We start from the raw sequence: 25,295 nt of genomic DNA, 5'->3' as shown, positions 1-25,295 counted from the left end.
CATCCCAAAAATGTTAGGCAGCACCTCAGGGTACAGGGGTCACATTGTTTCTAGACTATGCATTCTAAACATTTTATATGCATTTTTTCTTCCCTTCCTCATATCCTTTAATTTCTTCCTTATCACATTATCAGTCTAAATAGAGGCACTTAGAGGAAGACCCCTTAGATACTAGACTCATTGATCTCATTCATTGGCTCCTCTGAATAGCACTGTGAGATTTAGAAGTTTCTACCTCATATGTATTAGTTATATTCATTATTCAGGATTTTTTCAGTCTGAAGACATTTGATTCACCAAAACTTTATTCTTACAGATGTCAGTGTATTTTGCCAATCTCTTAAATTTATCTTCTATGCAAAATACCAAATGAAAATACATTATTGTAACAGCATGAAAGAGAACAGGGAAAAGAGTTACTGTGCCAGTCTTCAGTCATTCATCATCACTAAGGTGTATAAAATAAATAATTAAATCATGTATATGCCCATACAAATATATAATACATCTAGTATAACGAAAGTACTTCAGCAATAGACTTTTAATTCTGAGAGGGCCTCAGTCACTCCTTGTGTTAGAAAATTCATTGATGCCTCATTTTCACAATAATTGGACCTGTTGACTCAGTTTTGTGAAATGATGATACTTCAAAGGTAAACTTGCAATCAGTGCCTTCTACATGGATATCCAGTTTTTGTAATTTAGCTCCCTTTTGAAACTGTTTGTTTAAAACTGAAGCACGGGACCAAAGGACAGGGCACCTCATAGCTGTCTATTAGTGGTTATCAACATGCAATGTCCACTGAAGGAAAAAAGTGCATGTCCTTCCTCTGGTGAAGTAACCACTAGCATTGGATCCAAACATCCAGCTGAAAACTCTTGTTACTTTAGAAGAGAAATTGCCTGTGCACTGGCTGTGCTACAACAAAAATATTTTTGCATATTATCTAAATCAGCCAATGAAAAGTAACTTGAATTTTCTTGTAGCACCCCATGAGCCAGTATGGGTTGGAGCCACTACAGGCCAAGGTCCTTCCTCACCGAATGGTTTCTTTGACCATCTCTGTCTGGCATTCACCTCCCATTCCTATGGCGCCAATTTGTGACAGTGAATGTGCCATTTCTTGGCAGGTGTGTGCCTCTATTTTGGACCTGCAGTCTCTTTCAGCTATATAAATGACGTTTACCCATAGGTTGAAGCTACAGTCGTGAAAGAAACCCCAAAGGCTGCAATGACAGTGACCAGTGGCTCTCCTTGGCGAGACTTCGTTTAAACCTATGAGTGGCAGATGAGATTTGGGCGCCAAGAGCTCTCGTCTCAGGTGGACACCGTGATCCATTCATCTGCCAGATCCGGAGGCGTGGGAGCAGCCGCCTCGTCGTTCTCCAGACAGCGGGAGGAAAGAGCTTCGCTACGAATTTCATCCCTTTAAACCCTGCTGGGGGCTGTTTACACTCCTCCGGCGCAGCTCCTTGGGGAGCCCAGGCATGTGTGAGACAGTGAGGCGAAAACAAAACGAGGGGAACAGAAAACCTCCGCGTCACCGCAAGGGCCGCGGCACCGCTCCTGCCCGCCACGGGCACCGCGCGTCCCGGCCGGCCCGGCGAGTCCGGGGCGGTGCGGCCCCCGGACTACAGCTCCCGGCGTGCCAGCGCCGCCCCGCCTTCAGCTCGCCGCCTTCCCGTCTCCGCGCTGAGAAAATAACCCCGAAGTTCCCTGCGATCAGCTGATCCCGGCTGACAACGAGGGGAGCGGGCGGAGGGGGCGCGGGTCCTGGCCGGCCCTGCCCTGCTCAGTTCCCCCGGGTGCCCCGACTGCATGGTCGACCCGTGGGGGAGGAGAACCGGGAGATCCCCCCCGGGCGCAGAGGGGACGGGGGGGAGGAGGAAGCCGCGGCCGGGACCCGAGTCCTTAGTCACCGGGTGCCGGCGGGAGGAAGGGGAAGAAAGGTGGCCGCCGGCTTGTAAACAATAGCCCGGCTCACGGCGCATCGTGCCGTGCCGTCTTTGTTCCCGGTCCTACCGCGGCTCCCGCCCGCTGCCGCTCCTCGGCAGGAGGAACCCCGGGGCTTTCCTCTTTCTGGCCGGCCGGCGAGGCGCCGGGCGCAGCCCCAGGTAGGTCTGAGCGCGGGGGGAGGCGCCGGCCGGCACCGCCGTTACGTAACCGCAGGCGGGTCGCGGGGTCCGCCTGCGGCCCCCGCGGGCGGATGAGCCACAAGTGCGGCCGCCCCCGGGGGAGCGCCCGCCCGAGGCCGCGGGACTGGCAGGGAGAGAGGGCGCCGAGGGTCATCCGGAGCGAGAGGGGCTGCGCGCTGGCTGGGAGCAAGGGAGGCGGCCCGGAGGCAGCGGTCGAGACAAAGGCGGCGGCGGCGGGGTGCTCTGGCTGCCCTCGGCGGGCGCTGGTCTCGGGGCTGTGCTCTGGCAACTTGGGGCGCAGAGGGAGAGGGGAAAAAAATCCGTCGTCTGCCAGCCTGACCGCGGTAGCGATCATCTTCTAATGTTACTAGAAGGAGCGCACAAAGAGAGCGGATTTTTGTTTATCTGGCGAAGCACATCAGGAAATTCCCAGCAAATAAATATTGTGAACTCTCTGAAGGAGGAGCTTAGCTGTGGAGTGAAAGCAGAGAATTTTCTAGTCTTGACACGGTCCTTTTGTGTGTATTTGTGTACATATATATGCATTTTTGCATTTCTGATGCCTTTTTTGTCTCTGTGTCACCAGCTGTCTCCGTTCTCAGCTTCAGGGAAATACTTGCTGTATCTGTTGAAGTACACCAGGCTGGGTTTTTTTTCTCGTCACTGACAGTACGCTAAACAGCTAAGTAGAGAAAGAATGTGTACTAGCATTTGGGTATAATAATACATTAAACCAGCTGCGTTGTCTAAGTTTATTTTGGAGCAAGAAAACTTCATTAGCACTTAACAACACTTCCTGCAAGGCAGGTCAGTGTATGAATCTTAGAGAAACATTTATTCATCATTTAAAATTAAGTACAACGTTCTTCTTGTGTTTCTTTCTTTTGTGGAAACAGTATATTTGGAGCTGACTTTTACACATATCATTGTTTGGAACAGAAACAGGAGGGAAAAACATTGCTTTAAAGAAACCTGAAGATGAGTGCCCACACGCAAACTGTGGAGAAAGGACAGAACACTACACTCCTGTGCCAGGAAAGCTACGTTTGCAGTGGGACAGATGAAGCAATCTTTGAGTGCGATGAGTGCAGGAGCCTGCAGTGCCAGCGTTGTGAAGAAGAGCTGCATCAGCCAGAAAGGCTGCGGAACCATGAACGGACCCGTATTAGACCCGGCCATGTCCCGTACTGTGACTCCTGCAAAGGTGCCAATGGAAACATAATGCACGCCAGTATGACAGGCTCAAGGCAGATAGCAGCAGTGAGGTGCCAGGTGTGCAAAATCAACCTCTGTGTGGAGTGTCAGAAGAGAACACATGCTGGGGGGAACAGAAGGAAGCACCCTGTCACCGTGTACCATGCTGGCAAAGCCCAAGAACAGGAAGATGAGGAAGAGATGGATGAGGAGACCAAGAAAAGGAAGATGACAGAGAAAGTTGTGAGTTTCCTCTTGGTGGATGAAACTGAAGAGATTCAGGTAAGAACTGTTGTGGTTTGTTGTGACCAGACAAGATGCTTTAGTTTCTTTCTTAGTCTAAGAGGCTGCTGTGATGTATGGTTAATACTTGAAGTGTAATTGGTGGCAACGGTAACAAAATGATGGCCAGGTAAAGTACAAGTGCCACTGAGCATCTTGGGCTAAAAAGACACAGTGCCTTTGAGTGGACTTGCTCATGAGTTCCTCAAAAAGTCAAGTTCATTAAAACCTTATGTGTGGCAAGAGCCTCCTCTAAGAGGCTTGATAAGCAAAGCTGGTGGAAGAATTGACTCTGTACTGAGACACAAACAACTAAGATAAGAGCTGTCTGTGCAGGATGCTAATCATTCCTGAACAGAATTGAATACATTGTATTGCAGTAGGTGTCCTGCAAATGGGAGTGCTGACAGACAATTTCCTGCTGTATGACTAGGAGAGGGCACTGTACCAAGTAGTGCTAATGCAAGACTACAGCCCATTGCTACCATTAAGCACCAGTAAATCCATTTTAGAATGGCACTATTTTAGAAAGTCTAGCATTCAATATATGCAGTTATAGAACTCTCCTGTTGGCCCTTGTATTTCGTAAGAAGGCAAAATGTGTGAATGACATAGAGCATATAATTACACAACTAAAAATTGAACTTTGTTTTCTGATTTTCAGTTTGTATTCACTATGTTAAACCTTATTCAGGAGCCACTGAAAGAAAATGTGTAGTCACCTGGAGATTCAGTATCAGATTGCTCTAATTTAATGTACTCATACTATCATCATTAAAAAGAATTGTGATTATATTATTATATAATATAGATAGTTATTTGTATCCATCATAGTAGTAACAGTTGGTGTGCCTGTCATGCATCACAAGGAAACCTGACTTAAGTATCTCATCTCTATTCTATACTATAGAAGTATGTGTACGTACATATATATGCATGTACAGAGTAATTGTGCAATAATATAGAATAGTTGCAAGATGCTTGGGTCATATTTTTGTTAATTCAGGTGGACCGATTGCTAAACTGTCATGGCTTTTAAAAGGGAAAGGGAGGAAAGGATGACAGTCCTTATGGTGCATTGACATAGAACACACACTATGCAGGACAGCAGTGATTGTAAACTGAATGCTTAAGTTTCAAGTCTGTAGCAGTCTTAAGTTTGAATGCCTCCAAGCCCTAAGCACACACTTATTTCCTTGTAATGTGTGACAGATGCAACTAGTACTTTAAGATACAGACTTTTCAATAATCCTCCTCTGGCCACTAGAGCAAGCTCTGAAATGCCTTGGAACAGGGCTGTCCTGCAAAGCTGCTCACAAACTGTGTCTGTGTGTGGTTGTACTGGTTTAAGTTATATTTATACTCATGAATCTGTAAGCCTTATTGAGGTAGACCTTTGGCTGCCTCCTGCAAGCAAGTACATTTGCTATTTAAATGTCATGGGCAATAAAGCCAACTTCCTTATCGGGATAGCAGTGGTCCTTTATCAGATCATACTGATTTGGTGAGAACAGGGTTGGGTTGAAAAAGCTCTCCAAAAATGATCTTATTTCACTATCAAGATGTTGAATCAGCGCTCTTCCATCTGGAGTGATCCTGTCTTCCTCACAGCTGAATATGTATGTGACAACTCACAGCCAGTATCAAAGCAGTTTGAGAGATTTCAGTTAAATTATTTTCTGACAGCTGGAATTTAAAGAGTGTTTGCTACTATAGTGATAATTCTGCTAGTGAGCATAAGGACCTTTGTTTAGAAAGGCCTGTCAGATGCCACAGAAAATGTCTTCAGAGCTAAGTAGTTGTCTTTTTCTCTTGGTAATACTGAGGAACCAATTTAGCTATAGGAAAGTGATCATCAGTCGCTTATTTTGTGCTTGTTATTACTTGGGGAGAAATCATTAAAATGTTCTTTATTTAAACCAACTTTTTGTCCAAAAATGCCAAAATATTAGTAACTTGAAATATGGAGGTTCAGAGTTTGAGAGTGTGTGGCTTTTTAAGCTTGAGCAGACAGGATAAGAATTGAACAGAATTATGTAGTTCAGCTGTCTTTAACTGTTAGTGACCTTTGGAGCTTGAAAATTGTTTCATTGGTTGGGAAATAAGAGAGGAAACTGCTGATTTGCTATCAATGGTAGATTCTGCCATAGCAATGTTAAAAGCTACAAGATTACAGATGGTAAAAGCTGCACCACCCTTACACCATCCCCCCCAGTTAGATGGAACTAGTTAACACTGCTGGAGCAGCAGATGATGGATTGAGATAATCACTCATGTATATTTGTTTACAAACATCTAACTTGAACACAGGGCTAAAATATGTGGTTTTTGGTTTCCTTTTGGAACCTGGAGTTGTTAAGCTCAAGTGGTTATGTTTCATCTTGCTGTTCCTGTTGGCTTCTTGGAGGTGGTAGCTCTCAAACTGAAGAATATTTATAGTGTGTAAGCAAATGACTGATCTAGTTCTAGATCCAGAAGCAATGTGGATTAATCCATAAGGAGCTGTGCCTGAGCAAATTGGTTCACGGGAGAAGGGGAAATTCTCAGTTTGGGCTCAGCACTACACAGATACAGCTATGATAATTCTGAGATCTGCATAATTGTCTTTGTGTCTTGTTGCACAGATGTGCTGGCCTGCTTCAAGCTTTTTGTGCTTTGCAGGCATAGCATAAGCTGAGAAAGCTGAGGACTTCTTGTGCTTGTTCAAATTCATATAGACAGAAAAGGTCCCATTTTAAACCACTGCTTGTTTTTAGAAAACTAATGGTAGCTAAAGTTTGTATCCATGAAATACAAGCTTCTCTGTGATGTTCATCATAAGAGCACTGTATCTGAGCACCTCAAAAAGAAGTTGGCTATCTCATGTTAAAAAAAATGTTGTTAGAAGTTAAATCTAAGTTTGTACTGCAAGTCTGTGGAAGAACAGAGAGGGAGGCTGTTCTTCATGGAGCCCAGTCCCAGCTATCTCACACCACACAGTGTAATGCTTTGCAACTCTTGTGAGTTAGTCCCCAGGCATCCTGAATTTTTTATTCCTTCTTCCAGGACTTGTTGTTCCTCATAAGACCTCACTGATTTCTGTTACAAAACAAAACTTGACTGTTTTACAAACTGGCATCACCTGCAGTTTAGACCCCATTCTAGGCTGGCTTTCTCAAGCTCGGTTATGCAGTTTCTCTTTACACAGTATTAAACTTTTGGCCTTATCTATTGCATATCTAAAGCTGAAGCTTCAGTCAGATTTTCTTGATAACTGCTACATCTTTGTAGCAGTTAATTTGTTAATTGGCCCTGACATAATCTATCTTCCTTGCTCATCTGAGTATGATATTGTGGGGATTACTTCCTCAGTCAATTGTTTTGGTCATGTCACTCTTTACGTCTTCCACTTACACTGCTCCCTTTATGCCTTCCACATCTCCTCTTTTCCTTGTTAGATGCAAACTATGTACCTTCTTTTATTATATGTGTATGTCCCTCAACTGAATCTCCTGATCTGATCTGATCTGCTCTGCCAAGATGTTAGCTTTCCTTTCTTATCTCTAACTTCCTGGATTCTCAAACAAGCATCATTGTGTTAACACTAGTGCTGCCCCTTGTACACAGGAGACACTTCCCATTAGAAGTCAGTCAATTAACTGGGTTTTTTAAACTGGTATTTTTGTATCTATTAAGAAAAACACAGTGATGTACAGCAATAAAAACATGACTCAGGATGTGATACTTGTTTCAAATCGTGAGGTTCTCTTACTATCCCATGAACTTTTCCACTCACCTGTATCTCTCTTTGTCCCTTATATTTATGCAGTTTCTGGAACAGTTTCCATTTTTGCTTTGTCTTTATGCAACATGCTTGCAAAAGAGCTCTTTAGCATAAAGCAGAGCTATACGTCTGTTGTACAATGAACTTTTATTTACTACTGCTTTTGAGGCAGGACTGAATGCTTAACAATACATAAAAACATTTTTATCTTGGGGAACAGGTGTTGGGAGCTCTTGCCACAAGATCAGAACTTGGTTGTAGTGTCACTAATGGCTTCTATGATAGCACTTTGTCCAAAGCCCTAATTGAGGACTCAGCACATATGCTTAATAGAAGTAGAAAAAGACTTTCATTGACCCCAGAAGATAGAGGACATGCTTGGTTATTAATAATCTGCCTTTGAGTTTGCTAATCTTTGACCAGAAACTAGCTCTGTCACAAGAAATTATCCAATCTGTGAATTGCAAACAAAAATAAAAAGTACTGACTTTGTAGTCTGACTCACTAAGGAGACTAGAAGAAAAGAAAAATTTTCCTCTATCTAGTCACAAAAATAATTTTCCCAGCTGTGTAATTTTATGAGGAAAAGGAGTATACCTTTATTGCTATGTCTCCCCTGAGATACCCATGTGAGTTCCCTTTCTTCAGTTTGCAGGGTCTTTTTGTTGTGCCAATAGGTATCTCAACTTCCTAAATATAGCCCCATTCCTTGCGTTTTTTTCTATTCCTTCTAGCAGGTCTAGACACCTAAAGGAGTAAGGTCTTCCCCTCAGAAAATATGAGCAGCATCTATGTAATGCTTTGCAGTCAGTTAAGATAACACAGAAGGACCCATAGCCCTTATTTAAATGCAGACCATTTTGTACAATCATTAAATAACCTGTCACTAACAGCATAATATTCCTTGTGTGCTCCTCTGTCCCCTCCTGTTAAAAAGTTACACATACATAGTGATGACTCTGCAGGGTTGCTAGCTGCTTTGCTTTTCTCACTCGTGCTGTAAACCTGGTGGAAGTACTGTGATTTTCCCTTTTTATCTACTGATTTGAGCCTGGATAAAGTCTAGGGATGAGAGAACGGAGTCTCTAGGAATACTTTGTCTTATCAAGTATTCTTTGTCCATTAATGGGAGCTAATGTTGTGTTCTTTTATGAAAGAAAGTCATGATCTCTCAAGTTTGACTTGCATTGGTCTAGCAAATAGTGCTGGTTCCTGTGAGACTCTTGCTTCATTTGCGGTGGGGAATGTGTTTTTCATGGGGTATTTTTTTGTGTGTGCTTTAGGGTAGCACAGTCAGCTGTAAATTTCTGTGAAATTTAGTCCATATCCTATTCACTGTTAGTATATTTGTCATGGAGGAAGAAAAAATATTGAAGGATCTGAATTTTTTAGACTGTTGTGATCTGTTGGATCAGGATATGTAATTTCTGTCCCTTGATACTGTTGATGTGCTATAGATGAGTTTTCCTCCTCTTTGTACTTTAGAAAAGTTTTCTTGCCAAAGTATTTTTGGGAGTTTACTGTCCTACACTCTAGGAATTTTTTTCTTATTACTTTGTTATTTTTCAGTATTCCTCCTATCTCACTCTGTTATCAGTTCACCTAAATTTAAGTGCACAGTTTTTCTGAATTTGGAATAAAGTAATAGAGAAACTACTCAGTGATTTCCATTAGGAGTATTCCTTTTTCCACTGGACATATACCAGTATTTTGAAAAGTATTTTTAGAAGGTAGGAGAGAGAGCCATCCATTTAACAAACACAGCTCCTTTGACAGTCTCAGGCTAACTCTTAGCTAATTTTTAACATAGCCACTTACAAACAGTGCTTTTCCCTGGAACCAGTACCTTCTTCATGATACAGTACTCTTGGGCATTAATTAAAGTAAAATACTTTGCTTCTTTCCTGTCTTTTTTGTCCATTTGCTAAATGAGTGCTCATGTGGAAGGAGGAGACAGTTGTTACTGACTCAGGTGAGAGAGCCTGCAAGCCACTCTAGAATTACCCACAATTTCATTCAAGAAGTTCCTGAACTAAATAGTCTTGAGGGGGAAAATGGGGTGTTTTAGTGTTTCCCCTGCTGTACCCCTCTTTGCACTTTTCCAATGAATTTTGTGCTCTTGGATGCTGCCAGTAGGAATGGGATGTGAGTGCTTTGGGGTACATTCAAGAAAGTAAAATCAGCTTGCTGTCATCTAGCCCTTCTGTCCTTTCCATTGCTTTCACTTTCTCTTTTCTGCAGTGATCACTGGGAGGCAGATGTCACTGCAGTACACACTTCTGACTTTTTTACCTGGGTTGTTAATACTTTGCTGTAAGATCACATAAAGGCAGAAGATTGAGTCCCTTGGCCTGCCTGGTTCAAACACCCTGAAATTGGGAAAATAACCAGACTAACTGTTTTACTGGCTGTAGTTAAAGGAAGAAATCCACTTTATAGATTTCTCTCTTATTTTCAATGCACATTGAAATTGTGATTTAATGTTCTTTTTAGAAGAGAGTCTCTTAAGTGCTATAACAAAAGTATAAATGAGTTTCAGGTACTAGAAATGGCAAAACGAAGAAGGGGCTGAAGAGATATGACTCTTGTCTTGGTTTAGACATAGTTATCATCTTTAATTTGCTTTGGTGTGCAACATAAGGAAGGTTTCATATTTACCCTCTGCTGTGAACCTCAGAGATCTGGAGCTCTTGGGCAACACAGAAGTAGACACAGCTATGGAAACGTGAGCCCTTTGCACATGGAACAGAAGGTGGTACCATACCAATTTGTTTTAGAGATGAAAAGCAAAACAAAGAAGTGGGGTTTACTGCTTTGACACTCTGACTTCAAATGTCTTAAAGGAACTTGCTCAAGGGAAGTAAATTGGACTACTGATATGGGGGTTGTTGTGGATGGTTCTTTGAGAGTATCATTCCTGTACTCAGTGTTGGTTAAAGTCAACTAGTGCACAAGAGCAAGGAGTGCCCAGTGATGTCAAGCGTATTCAGCTTCAAAGGGAAGGGCTTCTTTTGGTCATTTTAGTTTGGTTTTGGTTTTGTTACTTCTCCTCCCACATGGAATTTATTGTCAGGGATGTTGTAGAATCCAAAATTATGTCTAGGTTCTAAAAGGGAGGATAGTCTACTGGTTCTCTACCAATCATGAGCATCTAAATGCAACCACTGCTCAAGAAGTTCTTGGTCATCTGACTTCTGAGCACTGGTAAAGTGCTCTAGGAAACATTTACTCATTTCATGTCTTAAGTTCTTCCTCATTAATTACCAAGTCCTGTGAGACATAAACATTGGACTAACTAGACTTTGGTGCATTCTTGTGCTCCTGGGTAACTTGTTTGTTCAAATCACTTCTGAGTTCTGTCCTAAATGGAGGTCTACAAAGAGCCTAGAAGGGGATAACTTAAAAGGGCATAACTTTGGGTATGTGACTTGATATTCAGTGTAACTTTGAATTCACTCCTGTCTCTTAATGGTGGGACTATATCTCAGAGTTACCCTTATTCCTGTTGTCCCTACTGTCCTTTGCGTCACCTGACATTACTGACTCAGCCCATTCAACAAGCTCTCCCAAACTGCCACCAAAGTAATAACTAGTGCTGGCTAAAAGATCTTAGCCATTAGCTATCCTGCCAATGCTTAAGCAGTTGTTTGAAAACTGATATTTTTTTGTATTGTCCACAAAGTACATAACTATTAACTCTGGCAAAAGGGATGTGTCACCTTTTTGGTGAGGTGTTTGGGAGGTGGGAGTTAAAACCCAAAACATTTTTGAAGAAGACATTATCATATTCCTTTTTGCTTATGTACACAACATTTTTATATAGTCAAATATGTGAATGTTTTTAGGAGCTATTCCATGAACCAAGAACTTCCTTTCTTCCACTGAGACATCTTAAGAGACACTAAGCAAAACTGCATCCATCATCTAAGCTACCTTCCTGATGATAAGCTAATAATCACAGGTACCAAGAAAGCAGACCCTTTCTTGTGCACCTGTAATTTCAGTGTATCTTGATGTTCCCCCACAGACAGCAGGAAAGATTCTCTTGAGAGCATTTTGATGTCTCTTGTTTCCTGTTTTCTTCTACACTGTGAGGCTGCCTTGAATAGTTTGAGTCTGTGAGAAGCTACTGCAAGCCCACAGCCCACAGGTTTTCTTTGTGAACGCTGTTCCCAACCACAATCTGGCACACTGGCTATTTTTTATGGTTTGGGCACGCTGGCTGATTTTTATTTTCCTTCAAAGTCTAGGTGCTGTTGATAGGTGTGACCAAAGCAAATGGGGCTGGCTGAGCCTTAAACTAATTTGCTGATGTACAAAGAAGCTTGTTCAAAGAAACCATTTATTACCTCATTGCCTCTCTGGTTCATAGACTGTGAGATCTTCCAATTATACTTGCAGGATGAAAATAGCTAAGAGCTTCCAGAAGTTAAGTGTCAGGTGATAGGGGATGGAAGCCCCGCTCTTTCCAGTTGTTGGGGATTCCTTGAAGAGTGAATTGAGATGAAGAAAGTGAATTTAATCTTTCTCAAAAAGTGTGTTTGTCATATTCTTCCCTGTCATATAATATATGGATGAAACCTGTTGGAAGACAGAAAAGTAAGAGCTAAACAAGTGAATGAAGCATGAAACCTGTGAAATTCAAGGACCTATTCTACAACAAGATAAAGGCAGGCTCTTGTACAGAGCCCTAGCCCATTTCACTGCTTGTTTATCTGCTCCTGTTGTTCCAGTATCTGAACAGAAAATGCCTTGTTCTTTAGCCTAGACAGCACAATGCTCGACGCTTAAACTATGGAAAGCCAAAGGGAAGTTACCTACACTTCTTTTTGATTTTGTGTGTGTGTGTTCTTTTATTTTATTTTTTAATTAAAGTATAATACAGTAAATTATGAAAGGAATCATTGAGGTAGAGTGGCACTTCTGTGAGAGCCAGTTTGACCTGTTTCAAGCACCTGACTGCAGTGCACAGTTTTGCTGCTTCCTCTCTGCTCTGACTTTCCAGGTGTAGGATTGATCAGCTGGCGAGCAGTGGGAATAGGACAGTCTGTGTCTGAGAACCCCTGGCTGTGGATAGGTGCAGCATAAGTGCATGGCAGAGATTTTTGTACCTAAACAGGTGCTCAACCTCTGTGGATGAGGCAAGTTAAAGTGGTAAAAGCAATCCCCTCTTTCACTCCTGAATTTGCATGCTTGCCAGGAGACCAGTGCTACTGAGAAAGTCTGTCATGCTCCAGGTAGCTGTTCTGACAGACTTGGAAGTAGTGTTGTGCTCCCTTGTCTGAAAGGGCTGTCTCAGAAAATTGGGTGAGGTACTAGAGAGTTGACTACATACATAACCACAGTGAGGCATCACTTCCAAAACAGCTACATGATGGAACAACATAAATCCCATCAATGTGTACATTTTACAAAACTGCATTCTAGTATTTTGCTTTGTACTTCTTGGTGCTTCAGAAACTTATGATGAAATCTGAAGAGGAGGTAATCACTCTTTTTAGTCTTATGAATTCTGACACCAGCTGTGTTTTCAGTTTTGTCTGCTCCAATTACATAGTTATAGTATCTTTCTCTTTTTGTTTTGGAAGGTAAGGAATGAGGAAGACTTTATTAAGAAACTGGACTGCAGTCCTGACCAGCACCTAAAGGTAGTGTCCATCTTTGGGAACACAGGGGATGGCAAGTCTCACACCCTTAACCACACTTTCTTCTATGGCCGGGAAGTCTTCAAGACGTCTCCTGCGCAGGAGTCTTGCACAGTTGGAGTCTGGGCAGCCTATGACCCTGTCCGCAAAGTGGTGGTCATTGATACAGAGGGCCTGCTGGGGGCCACTGTCAACCTGAGCCAGAGAACACGGCTGCTGCTGAAGGTCCTGGCCATCTCTGACCTTGTCATCTACCGTACTCGTGCTGACAGGCTCCACAATGACCTCTTCAAATTCCTTGGTGATGCCTCGGAGGCTTATTTAAAACACTTCACCAAGGAGCTAAAAGCTACCACAGCTCGCTGTGGCCTAGATGTTCCTCTGTCAACTTTGGGTCCGGGTGTCATCATCTTTCATGAGACTGTGTACACCAAGCTACTGGGCTCTGGTGAGTAGGCAATTCCAATTACAATGTGCTAAACACTGTCTATAAACTATCAGGTTGCATTGAATATTCAGCACTCTTTACTACCATGTAAAAATGTGATTTGGGTTTTGCTCTCGCTGGTGTCAGTCTGGGAACCAGGCTGTGGAACTAGAAGAGCATTCCCTCTTCCAAATCAGCTAGAATAATCCTTTTAGCCAGCTGAACATCAGCACTGAATAGTAATGAGTTCTGCCAGCCACAGGAGGGGTCATCATACAAATTGAAGAGTGTGGGTGATACGACAGATGAAGGTGAAAACTGATGTGGTGAGTTGACCCTGGCTGGATGCTGGGCACCCACCAAAGCTGCTCTGTCACTCCCCTCCACAAGTGGACAGGAGAGAGACAATATAATGAAAAGTTAATCAGTTGAGATAAGGTCTGGGAGAGATGACTCATCAAATACCATAATGAGGAAAACTGACTTGACTTGGGGATATTAATTGAATTTATTACTGACAAAATCAGAGCAGGGTAATGAGAAGTAAAATAAATCTTAAAACCAGCTTTCCCTCATCCCTCCCTCCTTTGCAGCTCTACCTCCTCCCCTGCTAGCTATGCAGGAAGACAGGGAATGGAGTTATGGCCAGTTCATCACACATTGCTCCTGCTGCTGCTCAGGGAGAAGAGTCCTTTACCTGCTCCAGTGTGGGATCCCTCCTGTGGGAGACTGTTCTCCATTAACTTCTCTGACCTGAGTCTATCCCATGGGCAACAGCAGCTGAGGCTCAGTCCTGCTGTTTGTGAACATCTAGGAACTGTCTCTTGTGTAATAAATACCTCAGCAGTCCTGGCTGACCCACATTCTCATTTTGGCTTTTCTAAACAGTGAGGTTTTAAACTAGTAGAAGAACTTGACGTTCTTTCTGGTTATTATTGGAGTAGCTTCTTAATAACTTTTAACTTACCTATAAGGCAGGTCCTTTCCTTATATACCAATCTGCTGATTAGCAATTCAGCAAATCAGCAATTTGTTGACATTTGCTGTTTCATCAGTTCAGCCTTTAGTGACCCATGAGGACACTTTGCACCTGTATGCAAAGTCAGGGTCACAAAAAAAAATAATTTATGGTCACTTCTGATCACAGTAGGAATAGGAAAGAAGCCTCTTAGCATATGTGGATATGCAGAAAGCTGTAACCATCTGTCTCAATGGAGAATTGAAGTTAGTATGTTTATGTAGTTTTAGGACAGGGAAGATGGGGCCTGCCTTTTTCTGAAATGTACAGCAGGTACTTGGAAGCAGGCAGGAGAATGTGGTTGGCTCTGTGGAGTCTGACCTGATGAGGCCCATTCTGAAGTGCTTTGTACAAGTTGTTGATAAAGGCTTGGTCTTCCTTGCTACAGGGTTGGCTTGGAAAGCAGGCAGCCCATGTAAGGTTCGTGTCCTCCACTTATCAGGTGCTAGGAATAGCTATACCAAGTTATGGTCTGGTGAGAAGAACTAACAAATGTGCTGACATTGTGTTTCCTTGTATTATGTCCTAACTTGCTCCTTAGTCTGGATATCTGTGTTTCAAAATCTAGATATGTCTGGTTTTACCTGAGAAACTCAGTCTTAGAATTTAAAGCTGTGTATCACAAAACAGAGACTGCTTTTGGAAAGTTTCTTTTCCTTGTTTTAAAATATAATGATAACTGCATTCCAGATGTATTAGAAGATTTAATAAACTAGGTCTATATTGCATATGAAAGTACTATGCAATTGAAGTATTGTTTTAAACAATCAGTTGTATATGAACTTGCTGATACTCTTCTATATAGATCATCCTTCTGAGGTTCCTGAGAAGCTCATTCAGGATCGGTTTCGGAAGCTAAGCTGTTTTCCTGAGGCTTTCAGCTCAATTCACTACAAGGGAACAAGGACATACAATCCTCCAACAGATTTTTCTGGGCTTAGGCGAGCTGTGGAGCAGCAGCTGGAGAACAATACTACTCGGTCACCTAGACAGCCCGGGGTTATCTACAAAGCACTAAAAGTAAGTGAAGAAGAGTTTGTCACAGTGTTTATTTGTACCACTGTTGCTATTAACTCAGCTGTGGCTCAGAAAGGCAGAGCAACTGAAATAGTGATGCAGACTTGCATGCAAGTCTTCCATGAAAATGATAATTTTGTCTAACAGCCAGGGAGGCTGAGTAGTTTTTTTTTTAACTTCAAAACAAACACTTCAGTAAAGACCGTGGAAGAAAAATTAAAGAGCCAAACTGAGCAAGATCATAAATCGGAGCTGGGAAGAAAAAAGTAACTGATGCTGTGAGTGACAAGCACTTAATGACAGTGATTGACAAAGAGAGACCTTGGAAGTTTTTTTTTAATAAAATTCCCAAAGTTAGCCTCAGCACAAGAGGAGGAAATGCAAGAATCTTGGGGAGAGTTAATAGATGGCAAAACCTAGCACTGAGTAGTATAACCCAAGGGCTAGGAGGCAAAAAGGAGGGAGGATTTGTGCTGGTAGCTAGGGAGCAGGATGGGATCACGTCAAATGATGTATTACTTTAAAGCAAGTGATTTTCTTAGATGTTAGGATGTCAGAGGGATTTTTGGGTCTTTAAATTTGCAGTCTTTCCTACAAGTTTCCACATACCACTGCCTGATTAACATCATATTTTCTTTGGCCTGGAGAGCATAGTTGTCATTGGGGAGGGGCAGGCAGAGCCAGGACATATCTGCAGAAGGAGGTAGTGTTAGCAGTCTTTTCTGGTGTCAGTCACAGCTGTTGGAACAGATAATTCTGACTGCTCTGCGTTAGTGGTAGCTGAAGCACAGAGGGAAGTGTCAGGGCAGCAGGTACTCAGTTCTTTGCATTTGGGAGCAAACAGGCAGCAAGGGGGAAAACAGTTGGAATCATTAATTTTAGTTTAACTTCTAGGACGTTATTGCATTAATTAAGTAGCCTGGTTTCAGATACAGCTGCTGGTATACTTAAATTCATGACCAGTAAAGTGTTTGCTGTGTTCAAATCACTACTAACTACAAATTAACTTCTTTTGCTTCACTTGCTGAGGACACAAGACTTTCTAGAGATTTCTGTCCACTTCCTCTAACTTTTGAGTTTGTTCAAAAGTATCAGTATCAGTCAAGCTTAAAAGAGAATGTAAAGCAATTTCCTTGAAATTATGTGAAATAAAGTTGAAATGCTTATCTGAGAGAAGCTGTGGTGAGAGAGGTACACAGAAGTCTTTGTGTATGTGCAGTCAACCCTTGTTAGACAGCAAAGATACACCCACTTCACCTACTGCAACCCTGTGAGGGGAGGTGATCCTATGAGTTTCTTTTCAGAGGTTTCCAGAATGCAAAGCCCATTTAGCAAGAGCCCTGCTATTTTGAGCATGGATTGGATGCACAGAGGTGGATGCAATTTTCTACCACCCATTTCTAGTACAAAATTCAAATTAGGGACGAGAGGAGAGCAGAGAAAAAGAGTATCTTACAAGTATTCAAGTCATTTCCTTACAAGTGCAAGATTACCTTCTTGGTTCGTTTCCAATCCTTGTTTTGTTTTCCAGTCTACTTAGACACATTTGTTAGCTGTGTACTCTCTCTGCCTCCCCCTCCAGTAGAGGGATCCATGCTTTTTCTTGCAGAAGGTCTTCATTGCCCTTAATCCCTTTCCAGTTCATTCTTTTTTGTTTGACAGGCTCTAAGTGACCGGTTCAGTGGGGAGATCCCTGATGACCAGATGGCTCACAGCTCTTTCTTTCCAGATGAATATTTCACATGCTCCTCTGTGTGCCTCAGCTGTGGGTAAGTAGATGAGAAATGCTTCTCCATCCTCTTAGAGGATAGTGCTGCCTCCACCTGCAGCACTGCAGCACAGAATGTAAAGTTGCTGTGACATCTTGACACCTGACATCATCTATCCTCAGCTAGTACTTCCAGGCAAAATTAGCTTGAAATTCAACTCTTATGTGAACTGGACAGCCACTAGTGCCACATCCTAGCTGGATGCATAGTTTTTGCCCGCTCTATTTTTGTGCATGACTACAAACCTGTGCTGCCCATATCTTTTCCCAAATGCAAGCAGGGCAGGAAGAAAGGAGTGTCTAAATAAATCCCTTGAATTTTTAAATGGTGTTCTTTTTCCTGACATTTTTATTGCCTAAGAAGTATGAACAATCCAGAAGCATACATCGTGGAGTGGGGCTGTGTGCAGTGACTAGGTCTAAGTGGAGCTCCATATTTGATTAGATCTTGGTTTGTAGCTCTCTGGAAAGAGCCCCAAGATTGAGCCTGGAAGGGCAGTAGATGGCAGTCAATGCTCTGAGTCTGGGAGCTGTATAGCAGCACAATGTTGTGGCTGGTTATGCTTCTGATGCTGAGCATTTTCTGCAGTGAATTGTTGTGTGGTGCTGCTTTGTATGGGAAACAGTTGCTACACCTCCTTCTGAAGAGCCTGCCTTTTCAATAATAAATTATTTCATTGTTGTATGTACAATTGTGAAGATGGTTTGAGGGCACAACATCTATAAAAATGCAAGACAGCAGTAAAAATGAAATCTTGGGGACATCTGTCCTGTGTCTAAGAACAACAGCTCATGGGTTGCTTTTGCATCTCAGGTGTGGCTGTAAGAAGAGCATGAACCATGCAAAGGAAGGAGTCCCTCATGAATCCAAAAGTCGATGCAGATATTCTCACCAGTATGATAACAGAGTCTACACTTGCAAGGTGAGATACAAGGACAAGGTCTGAAGGATGAAAAAGGAAAGGGTGACCAAGTAAATGAGGAATATCACAGGCATGTGCCTGTTTTCTTTCTTTTTCTATTTTTAATGTCAGAGGTGCTCATAGCCTTGACAAGAGAAATTGATCCTTATTTGATTTGTATGTTTGCTAGAAGAGTTCATCAGCTCTGTGTGCTATGTGCCATTTTCTAGCTAAATTTTGAAGCTGCTGCTCTTAACCTGGGTGATGTTGACCTTCTATATATTTGACATAGTTACTCTTATTTGCTTATGCCCAGTGCTTGGTATTGGCCAATTTTTCTGAAGGATCTGTGCAGGATACAGAAAAATTTTTGGCTACTATCATTGTCATTATTGATGCAGAAATACTTCCCTGATGTTATTATTGATAGTGGGTTTAGTTTTGCTTTGTTTTTAAATGAGTTCTGATGAGTGCTCCTTTGCTGTGGACCTCTGTGTGCTAATTATATGCTTTAAGTGGCCAAACAGCAGCCAGATGTAGATTTGGATTCCCAGTAATGTAGTTTTAATTGAGCCTTTATGTTGTAGGCCTGTTATGAACGAGGGATGGAGGTCAGCGTGGTGCCAAAAACCTCTGCTTCTACAGATTCCCCATGGCTGGGCCTTGCCAAGTATGCCTGGTCAGGGTGAGTGCTGCAGCTGGCATGTCTCTGCTCTCTGTGGTCTCTGTGCTGCCTGGTGCATGGGACTTGCCAGAGAGGTGACCTGTCCTCCTCCTGTGCAGGTACGTGATCGAGTGCCCCAACTGCGGAGTGGTGTATCGCAGCCGGCAGTACTGGTTTGGCAACCAAGACCCTGTGAACACTGTAGTGAGGACAGAAATTGAGCATGTCTGGCCAGGGGTAAGTCTGGTTGCTGGATAGTCTCTGTGTATGTGTGCAGCCATGCACATGCTAGTTTGGTTCTTCTGGATGTTGATGGAGAAAATAGATTGCCTTTCATTAAGCTGGTCCCTTCTGTTCAAAAGAGACTTTGTTAGGGCTTTCAGACATCTTATGGCTATCTTGAAATGGCTAAGTTGCCAACCTACTTCTGTCTTTCAAAGCAGGGCTGGTGAATCTTTTACTCCTGCTTGCCCTCCAGTTTATCAGGATTAATCGGTTGCAGAGCCATCTGAATCTAAAAAAAAAGCTTTCCTTGTTTTTATTCAAATCAATATTTGTTTCATTCCAGACTGATGGATTTCTGAAAGACAACAACAATGCAGCCCAGCGTTTGTTGGATGGCATGAATTTCATGGCTCAGTCAGTATCTGAACTTAGCCTGGGACCCACAAAAGCTGTGACCTCCTGGTTGACAGACCAGATTGCCCCAGCTTACTGGAGACCCAACTCTCAGATTCTGGTAAATAGCAGCTGCTGGAGAGAGAGGCTTTGCCTAACTAAAACCCCTTTTCCTTACTCTTTAAGTTATGAAGTACTTTGCAGATTTGAAATGCTTCTTTGTTTTACTGCAGCAATCACTACTCCTACAACTTTGAGAAGACTGAAGTGCTCTCTTCTCTTCCCATTCTTGACTTAGCCTGAGAAATTAAGAACAGAGACTTGGCCCAGCCCCGATAAAGCGACAGTTTCTCCCTGCTCCTTGTGAGCTACTATCCCAGCAATACTACAGAAAATCCTGGCTTGCATGAACTTGTTTTTCAAAGCAAGTAATCAACATCTTAAATCTGACCACTGCAGCTGATGGTATTATTTTTATAGATTAAACTCTGGTTTCATATCAGATGCAAAAAGCTGACCCAAACAGTTCAACTAGGAAAGGATTCTGTGTGTCTTGTGGGAAACAGATTCTTCTTCAATGAAAACTGCCTTCTGAATTCTTACCTCACACAAAGGTCAAATATCCATCATTCAGCCCTGCATGATATGGCTGTGTTTATTTGTGATTGTGAAGAAAGGGATTGTAGCAATGTATTGGCTTAACCAATATACACCTACTGTTCTAAATCACTTCCCTGGGGTAAAGTTATGGGGCTGATAGCACCCAAGTCTTGTGTGTAGCTGTATTTTTCACAATTTCAGTCTGAAACTTGCCATCCGGGGCTTCTGCTCTCTATTTATTACTTCAGGAAGATCAAATTAACAGTTCTTCCTTCTGTGTTGTTCTGATTAGAGTTGTAAGAAGTGCAACACGCCTTTCAAGGATAATGACACAAAGCATCACTGCCGGGCCTGTGGAGAGGGCTTCTGTGATGGCTGTTCTTCCAAGACCCGTCCAGTGCCTGAGCGAGGCTGGGGACCAGCACCAGTGCGTGTGTGTGACAACTGCTATGACAACAGGGGCATCCAGTTAGGTAATCTTGAGTTGATTGTGACAGAACTATCCCTGAGCACTAGCCCAAAGTCTTTGTCCTTAATTTCTGGATCACAACCATTTTCAGTGGGTGTAGACAATGTTGTTCACACTGGGTTTCCAGACAGTTTTTGGTAAGGAAGTTGAAGAGCTCAATGCCTTTTGGAAGAAAGATGACCCTACCAGACACCTGAACTGCTGATAAAATTATTTTCTAATTGTATCTTTACTTTGTTTTCCTAGCAACTGCTAATGGTCTGGTGCTAACATTAGAGCAGGGGTGCTTATGTTACAGCAGACTATATATTTTGTCCATTATTGCTAAAACGAACACTCTGCCATCCAAGATTGTGATGGGGAACATAAAGGCTGAGGAGAGATTACAACTTGTCTTTTGGGTTTGCTGCTGGTTTTGTTATTGTAAATTAACTGAAACTTGGCCAGAAGGGTGGTGGACTTAGGTGTTGAGCCGTTCACTCTTGTTTCATGCAGATGTGGCTGAACTGCCTTCAGATGAGGAAGGGGGTACGCTTATTGCCAGGAAGGTGGGGGAAGCTGTGCAAAACACGCTTGGAGCAGTGGTGACAGCCATGGACATTCCCTTAGGTGAGTTCTCTTCTGTTCTGATGTGTTTTTTTTGGTCTAAAGGCATTTTTGTTTTCAAAGAACAAAAGTTGTTATTAAACTTCGAGAGTTTGTGTGACCGGCTGGCACCTCTATGATTCCACTGTTGGTTGAGAGTTCTACAGCCCTCTGGACCTCTTCTGCTTGATGTTTCCTCTTGGTTTTCAGCATGCTGTTTCTGCAGATCACACTTTCTCTTTTCACCCTGTTATGCAAAACTGTGCATCAAGCTATGAGTAATTCATGCTCCCCTGATGGATTCACTGCAGTGACCTGCCATTTGAAGTTCCCTAAAGATTGGCCAATTAGGAAGCATTTTATCAGGTTTGGTTTTCTTTCAGAGATGCTGAGTGCCTTTTAAATGTGATCATGAATACTGCTGTTACTTCTTGGTACTTCTGAGGTGAAGGCTGAGATTTTGAAGCTGTCCAGGTTGGTAAGGATGAGGAAGTGTAATTAGTAGTCTGATCTTTCATGGTGAGCTTAGTGCAAGGAACCTCTGCTACTCTTTCTTGTGTTGAGTGGCAGTTTAGGTATGTCAGGAAACATTTAACATTTGAATCTTCTGTTGTTGCACTTGACTTCCTACTCATTGCGCAGATCATTGTTCGGCTGCATTATCTGCATGTCCGGCCTTCACTTTTGTGGGTGTTTGCTCAATGAAGGGCAGAATAAATCCCTTTCTCGGTTCAGACAGTACATGCATTTCTGAATATTTGATTTGGTGACTTGGTGGTTGTTTTGGTCACAGCTGAAACTGAAGGTAGGGAAAAGCAAGTGTCTTAACCTCTGGAAGAGTCTGAGTAAGGCAAGTACCACTATTAAAAGAGACACAGTTTATCTTTGAAGAGAGGCAGAATGTGGGAGGATGGTAGAATACTCTAAATGGCTGCTCATTGCATTGAAGGATTCTGTCAGTAGGTCACGTCCCCCTTAATGGCAGCGGTATGACTTGCAGTGTGTGAGTGCCTCCACTGGAGTACATTCTTGATATGCTCATGTTCATGGATTATTTTGTTCTCCCTCTTTCTCATCCCCCACCTCACTTCCTCCCTAGGTCTGGTAAAAGATGCTGCCCGACCTGCATACTGGGTACCAGATCATGAAATCCTGCACTGCCACAATTGCCGGAAGGAATTCAGTATCAAACTCTCCAAGCACCACTGTCGGGCCTGTGGCCAGGGATTCTGTGACGAGTGCTCACACGACCGCAGAGCGGTTCCCTCCCGCGGATGGGATCACCCAGTCCGAGTTTGCTTTAACTGCAATAAAAAGCCTGGTGACCTTTAACCCCAGGCTGCTCTCCAGATCTTTGCAATTCCTTATGTTCTCAGGGTTACAAATGAAAATATCTGGTCTCCCTTTCACCTTCTAACCTGTTGCAGCCAGAGTGCATGTTTCCAGTTTCTGGCCTCCTCTCGTATTACATCCATCTTGGAACACTGGGAATGAGCTTACATTCAGCCTCTAGGTTTTAATTTCAAATTAACTGGGAAAGGGAGGGAGCTCCCTTGTAAATGAGCAACCCAAAATCCAGTGTATTTTATTCCAATTAAAAAAAACCCCCAAATATATATATATATATCTTAACTATGTATAATTTAGTATATTAAGAATATGGTTGAAAAATGAAGCTTTGAGTATTCCTAGTTCAAATGATGGATGGTGGTGTTCCTTACTGTATTGGATCAGAATTATGGCCTTCTAATTCTTCTTTTGGAATGTCTTGCTGATCATGATGTCCTGTGAGGAAGGTTTGGACTCTGTGCTGCCAGGAATCTCCAGTGTTGATATATGAATTACACCTGGTAGTTCAGCCAGCTCTGCATCTAGAGGTGCTGCCCTTCTGGCCATGGAAGATTAAACCCAGATTTATTAACAAGTTTGTTTGAACTGTGTTATGAGCAATGGTCTTGCAGTGCAAGAGGTATCAAGTTAACACAGACTCTGACAGAGACCGGTAGAGCTCTGAAAGGTAAAGCAAATCCTATGGCAGGAGGCAAAGCATTTTGATCTTGCCATTTCAACTTCAATACCAGATCAAAAGGTAGCAGGGTTTTTTTCTCCCTGACAATGTTTTCATGTACTCAGGTTTTCTTCAAGTTTCTCTGCAAGATCATTGCAGTTAAAAGTTTTGTCCGGAGCAGAAGAAGAGAAGAAGTTTTGTAGGCAATTCTGAGATACAAAGTTTGAGTTGTTTGGGTTGTGATGACTTTCCTTTTCCCCCACTTTTTAAGTGATCCTATAGTCTCTGAAGCCTCTGTGTTCTCAGATATGGTTGCATAGAAACTGCACAGATTTGACTTACTTTCTTCTAATAAGATGAACTTATAAATCAGCCTGGAAAATGAGAACCTTTCTTCTTTGCTCCTAGCATCTGGCACTCACTGGACTTCATCTTTTTATGATAGGACTGCAATGAATTCACTGATTTTATTATGAAAAGCACCACTTAAGCTAACTTATACTGTCATGTACTGTGGATTTGTGGTTCCACTTATAAGAAGTATGAGACCATTGTGGATTAAACTGCCTAAAATTCTCCCTTCTTGGCTTACATAGACAAAAATTCTTCTACTACATGAGAGTTGCCTCCTCTTGGAGTGGCTGGAGTTTTAATGCAGTCTCCTGCAACTGTGGTATTTTTTCCCCAGCTTATTAAATGTGCTCTTGTGTGATGAGATGCCCAACACCCTGTTTTAAGACTGTATTATTAAATTAACTGCTATAAAGAACTTTATCTTCTGAACAAGTGTACTGACTTTCCTTGCAACAAGCGGTTCTCGCTTTGTTTCTGAAAGACCGTGCTCACAAAGTGTTTGTCCCTTCACAACTACATCCAGCCTACACAAGGAAGTAGACTCAGAAGATATTCCAGGACACCTTCGGTACTGGCCAAATTTACTGCGGACTGTCTTATGTTTTTGTAAGCAAAAGTCTGCCATAAACTTACTGTTGTCCAAGTAAGGGCATGAGTAGGTAGAAATCCTCTCTTAAAAGACATTCTGTACATCTAGCATAATTCTGTGCTTCAAAGTATTCTTTATTTTTTTAATGGGTGAACAATGTGTTCTTGGTTTGTAGGCTGTGCCCTGTGTGCTGTTTATGCATGTAGCTTTACTACCATGTTAATGCACAAAGAGAAAGCAGCCATGACATTCCTTGTATAAAATCTTTGGCATCTGTTTCAACAACTTGTCTGATTTTTTTTTCCTTGTCAAAGTAAGAACTACTACTCAATCAAAAGGAAAATGTTTAAATATTTTTAATATATATGTGGTCTTAGTAACTTAGCAACCTGTCAGTATCAGAGTCCATTCTTCTTGATAGATTATCCTGGACCTGAATCTTCTATGATGTTTCTCTACTAAACATAGTCTTATGTAGTGCTTGAACTGCAGCAGACTTGGTGTAACTCGTTTTGGAGAATGCTGAGAGGTGTATTTGGGATCTTTGTTTTCCAAAATGAAAAAAAAAGATTTAAGGTTTAAATTCCCTGCTGTTTTCTATACAGAATAGCACTTATTTTTTCTGGTTCTCTTTGGTGGTGTGAGTACACAGTATAGAATATACTAAATTAAATGGCTTAGCTATTGAAAGGGGATAGATGTTAGCAGAGCCCAATGCTCTTCAGTGTTAACACATTAAGATTCAATAAATAAAAGAGCCCTAAGAGATGTCTGTGGACGGAAAGTCTACAGAAAACATGAAGGAAATGGAAATCAAAATCCTGGGGAAAAAAAAATCCCTAAAGCATCATGAGAGCATGTTGTATTTGGGGCTGGACTGTTAATAGAAATCTGTGAGAGTTCTATTCCTGAACTATTGGGAGAGATGCTTTGTGTTATGGTAGCACCAGCCAAGAGTGAGTTTTTGGAAACCTGTCAAAAGTTCACAGCAACATTGCTGGAGCTATGCAAAAGCACAAACTGTGAGTTTTGTAATGGTGCCATGAGCCAGGTCTGACAGTAATGCAACTCCCATGTGAAAAAGTCTTCTGTATTGACAAGGGCAAAGATAGAAGGAGACTGTTTTTCAGGAAATTTCTAGAAGATCGTCACTTTGTGTGTTACACTGAAAAGAAATTACCATGAAGTTGTAGTTGGTCAAGATGATAATGTGTCTCTTAGGTCAGCTGAAGTTCACTGTAATGTTAATATTTTAG

At 42.2% G+C, this 25,295-nt stretch overlaps 2 protein-coding genes across 3 annotated transcripts in view; one reads left to right on the top strand and one right to left on the bottom strand.

The window, feature by feature from the left end:
• The window catches only part of RBM25 (RNA binding motif protein 25), a gene marked incomplete at its 5' end in the record, with an annotated part of 36,457 nt that extends 34,636 nt beyond the window's left edge, over positions 1-1,821 (bottom strand). The window contains one exon of the mRNA XM_084208702.1: positions 1,651-1,821. Within this exon, the coding sequence (XP_084064828.1) occupies positions 1,651-1,821 (171 nt within the window). The remainder of the gene's footprint in view (positions 1-1,650) is intronic.
• On the top strand, positions 1,748-24,216 carry ZFYVE1 (zinc finger FYVE-type containing 1). Of its 2 annotated transcripts, none has more exons than XM_084207550.1 (12): positions 1,748-2,115; positions 3,076-3,612; positions 12,964-13,468; positions 15,271-15,485; positions 17,145-17,251; positions 18,065-18,173; positions 18,740-18,837; positions 18,936-19,053; positions 19,385-19,555; positions 20,327-20,507; positions 20,999-21,112; positions 22,188-24,216. In XM_084207550.1, exons 2-12 carry the CDS (start codon positions 3,115-3,117, stop codon positions 22,418-22,420), a joined length of 2,349 nt encoding a protein of 782 aa, XP_084063676.1. In that variant the 5' UTR covers positions 1,748-2,115; positions 3,076-3,114; the 3' UTR covers positions 22,421-24,216. The 2 variants fall into 2 exon arrangements, with proteins under 2 accessions (XP_084063676.1, XP_084063675.1); XM_084207549.1 differs by having other exon boundaries at positions 3,033-3,612.
• The last annotated feature ends 1,079 nt before the right edge of the window (positions 24,217-25,295 follow it).

This window comes from Fringilla coelebs (assembly GCF_963513975.1).
Source record: "Fringilla coelebs genome assembly, chromosome: 6".
In the NCBI taxonomy this organism is placed as follows: domain Eukaryota; kingdom Metazoa; phylum Chordata; class Aves; order Passeriformes; family Fringillidae; genus Fringilla; species Fringilla coelebs.
This window is presented reverse-complemented; position numbering and strand designations above follow the sequence as displayed.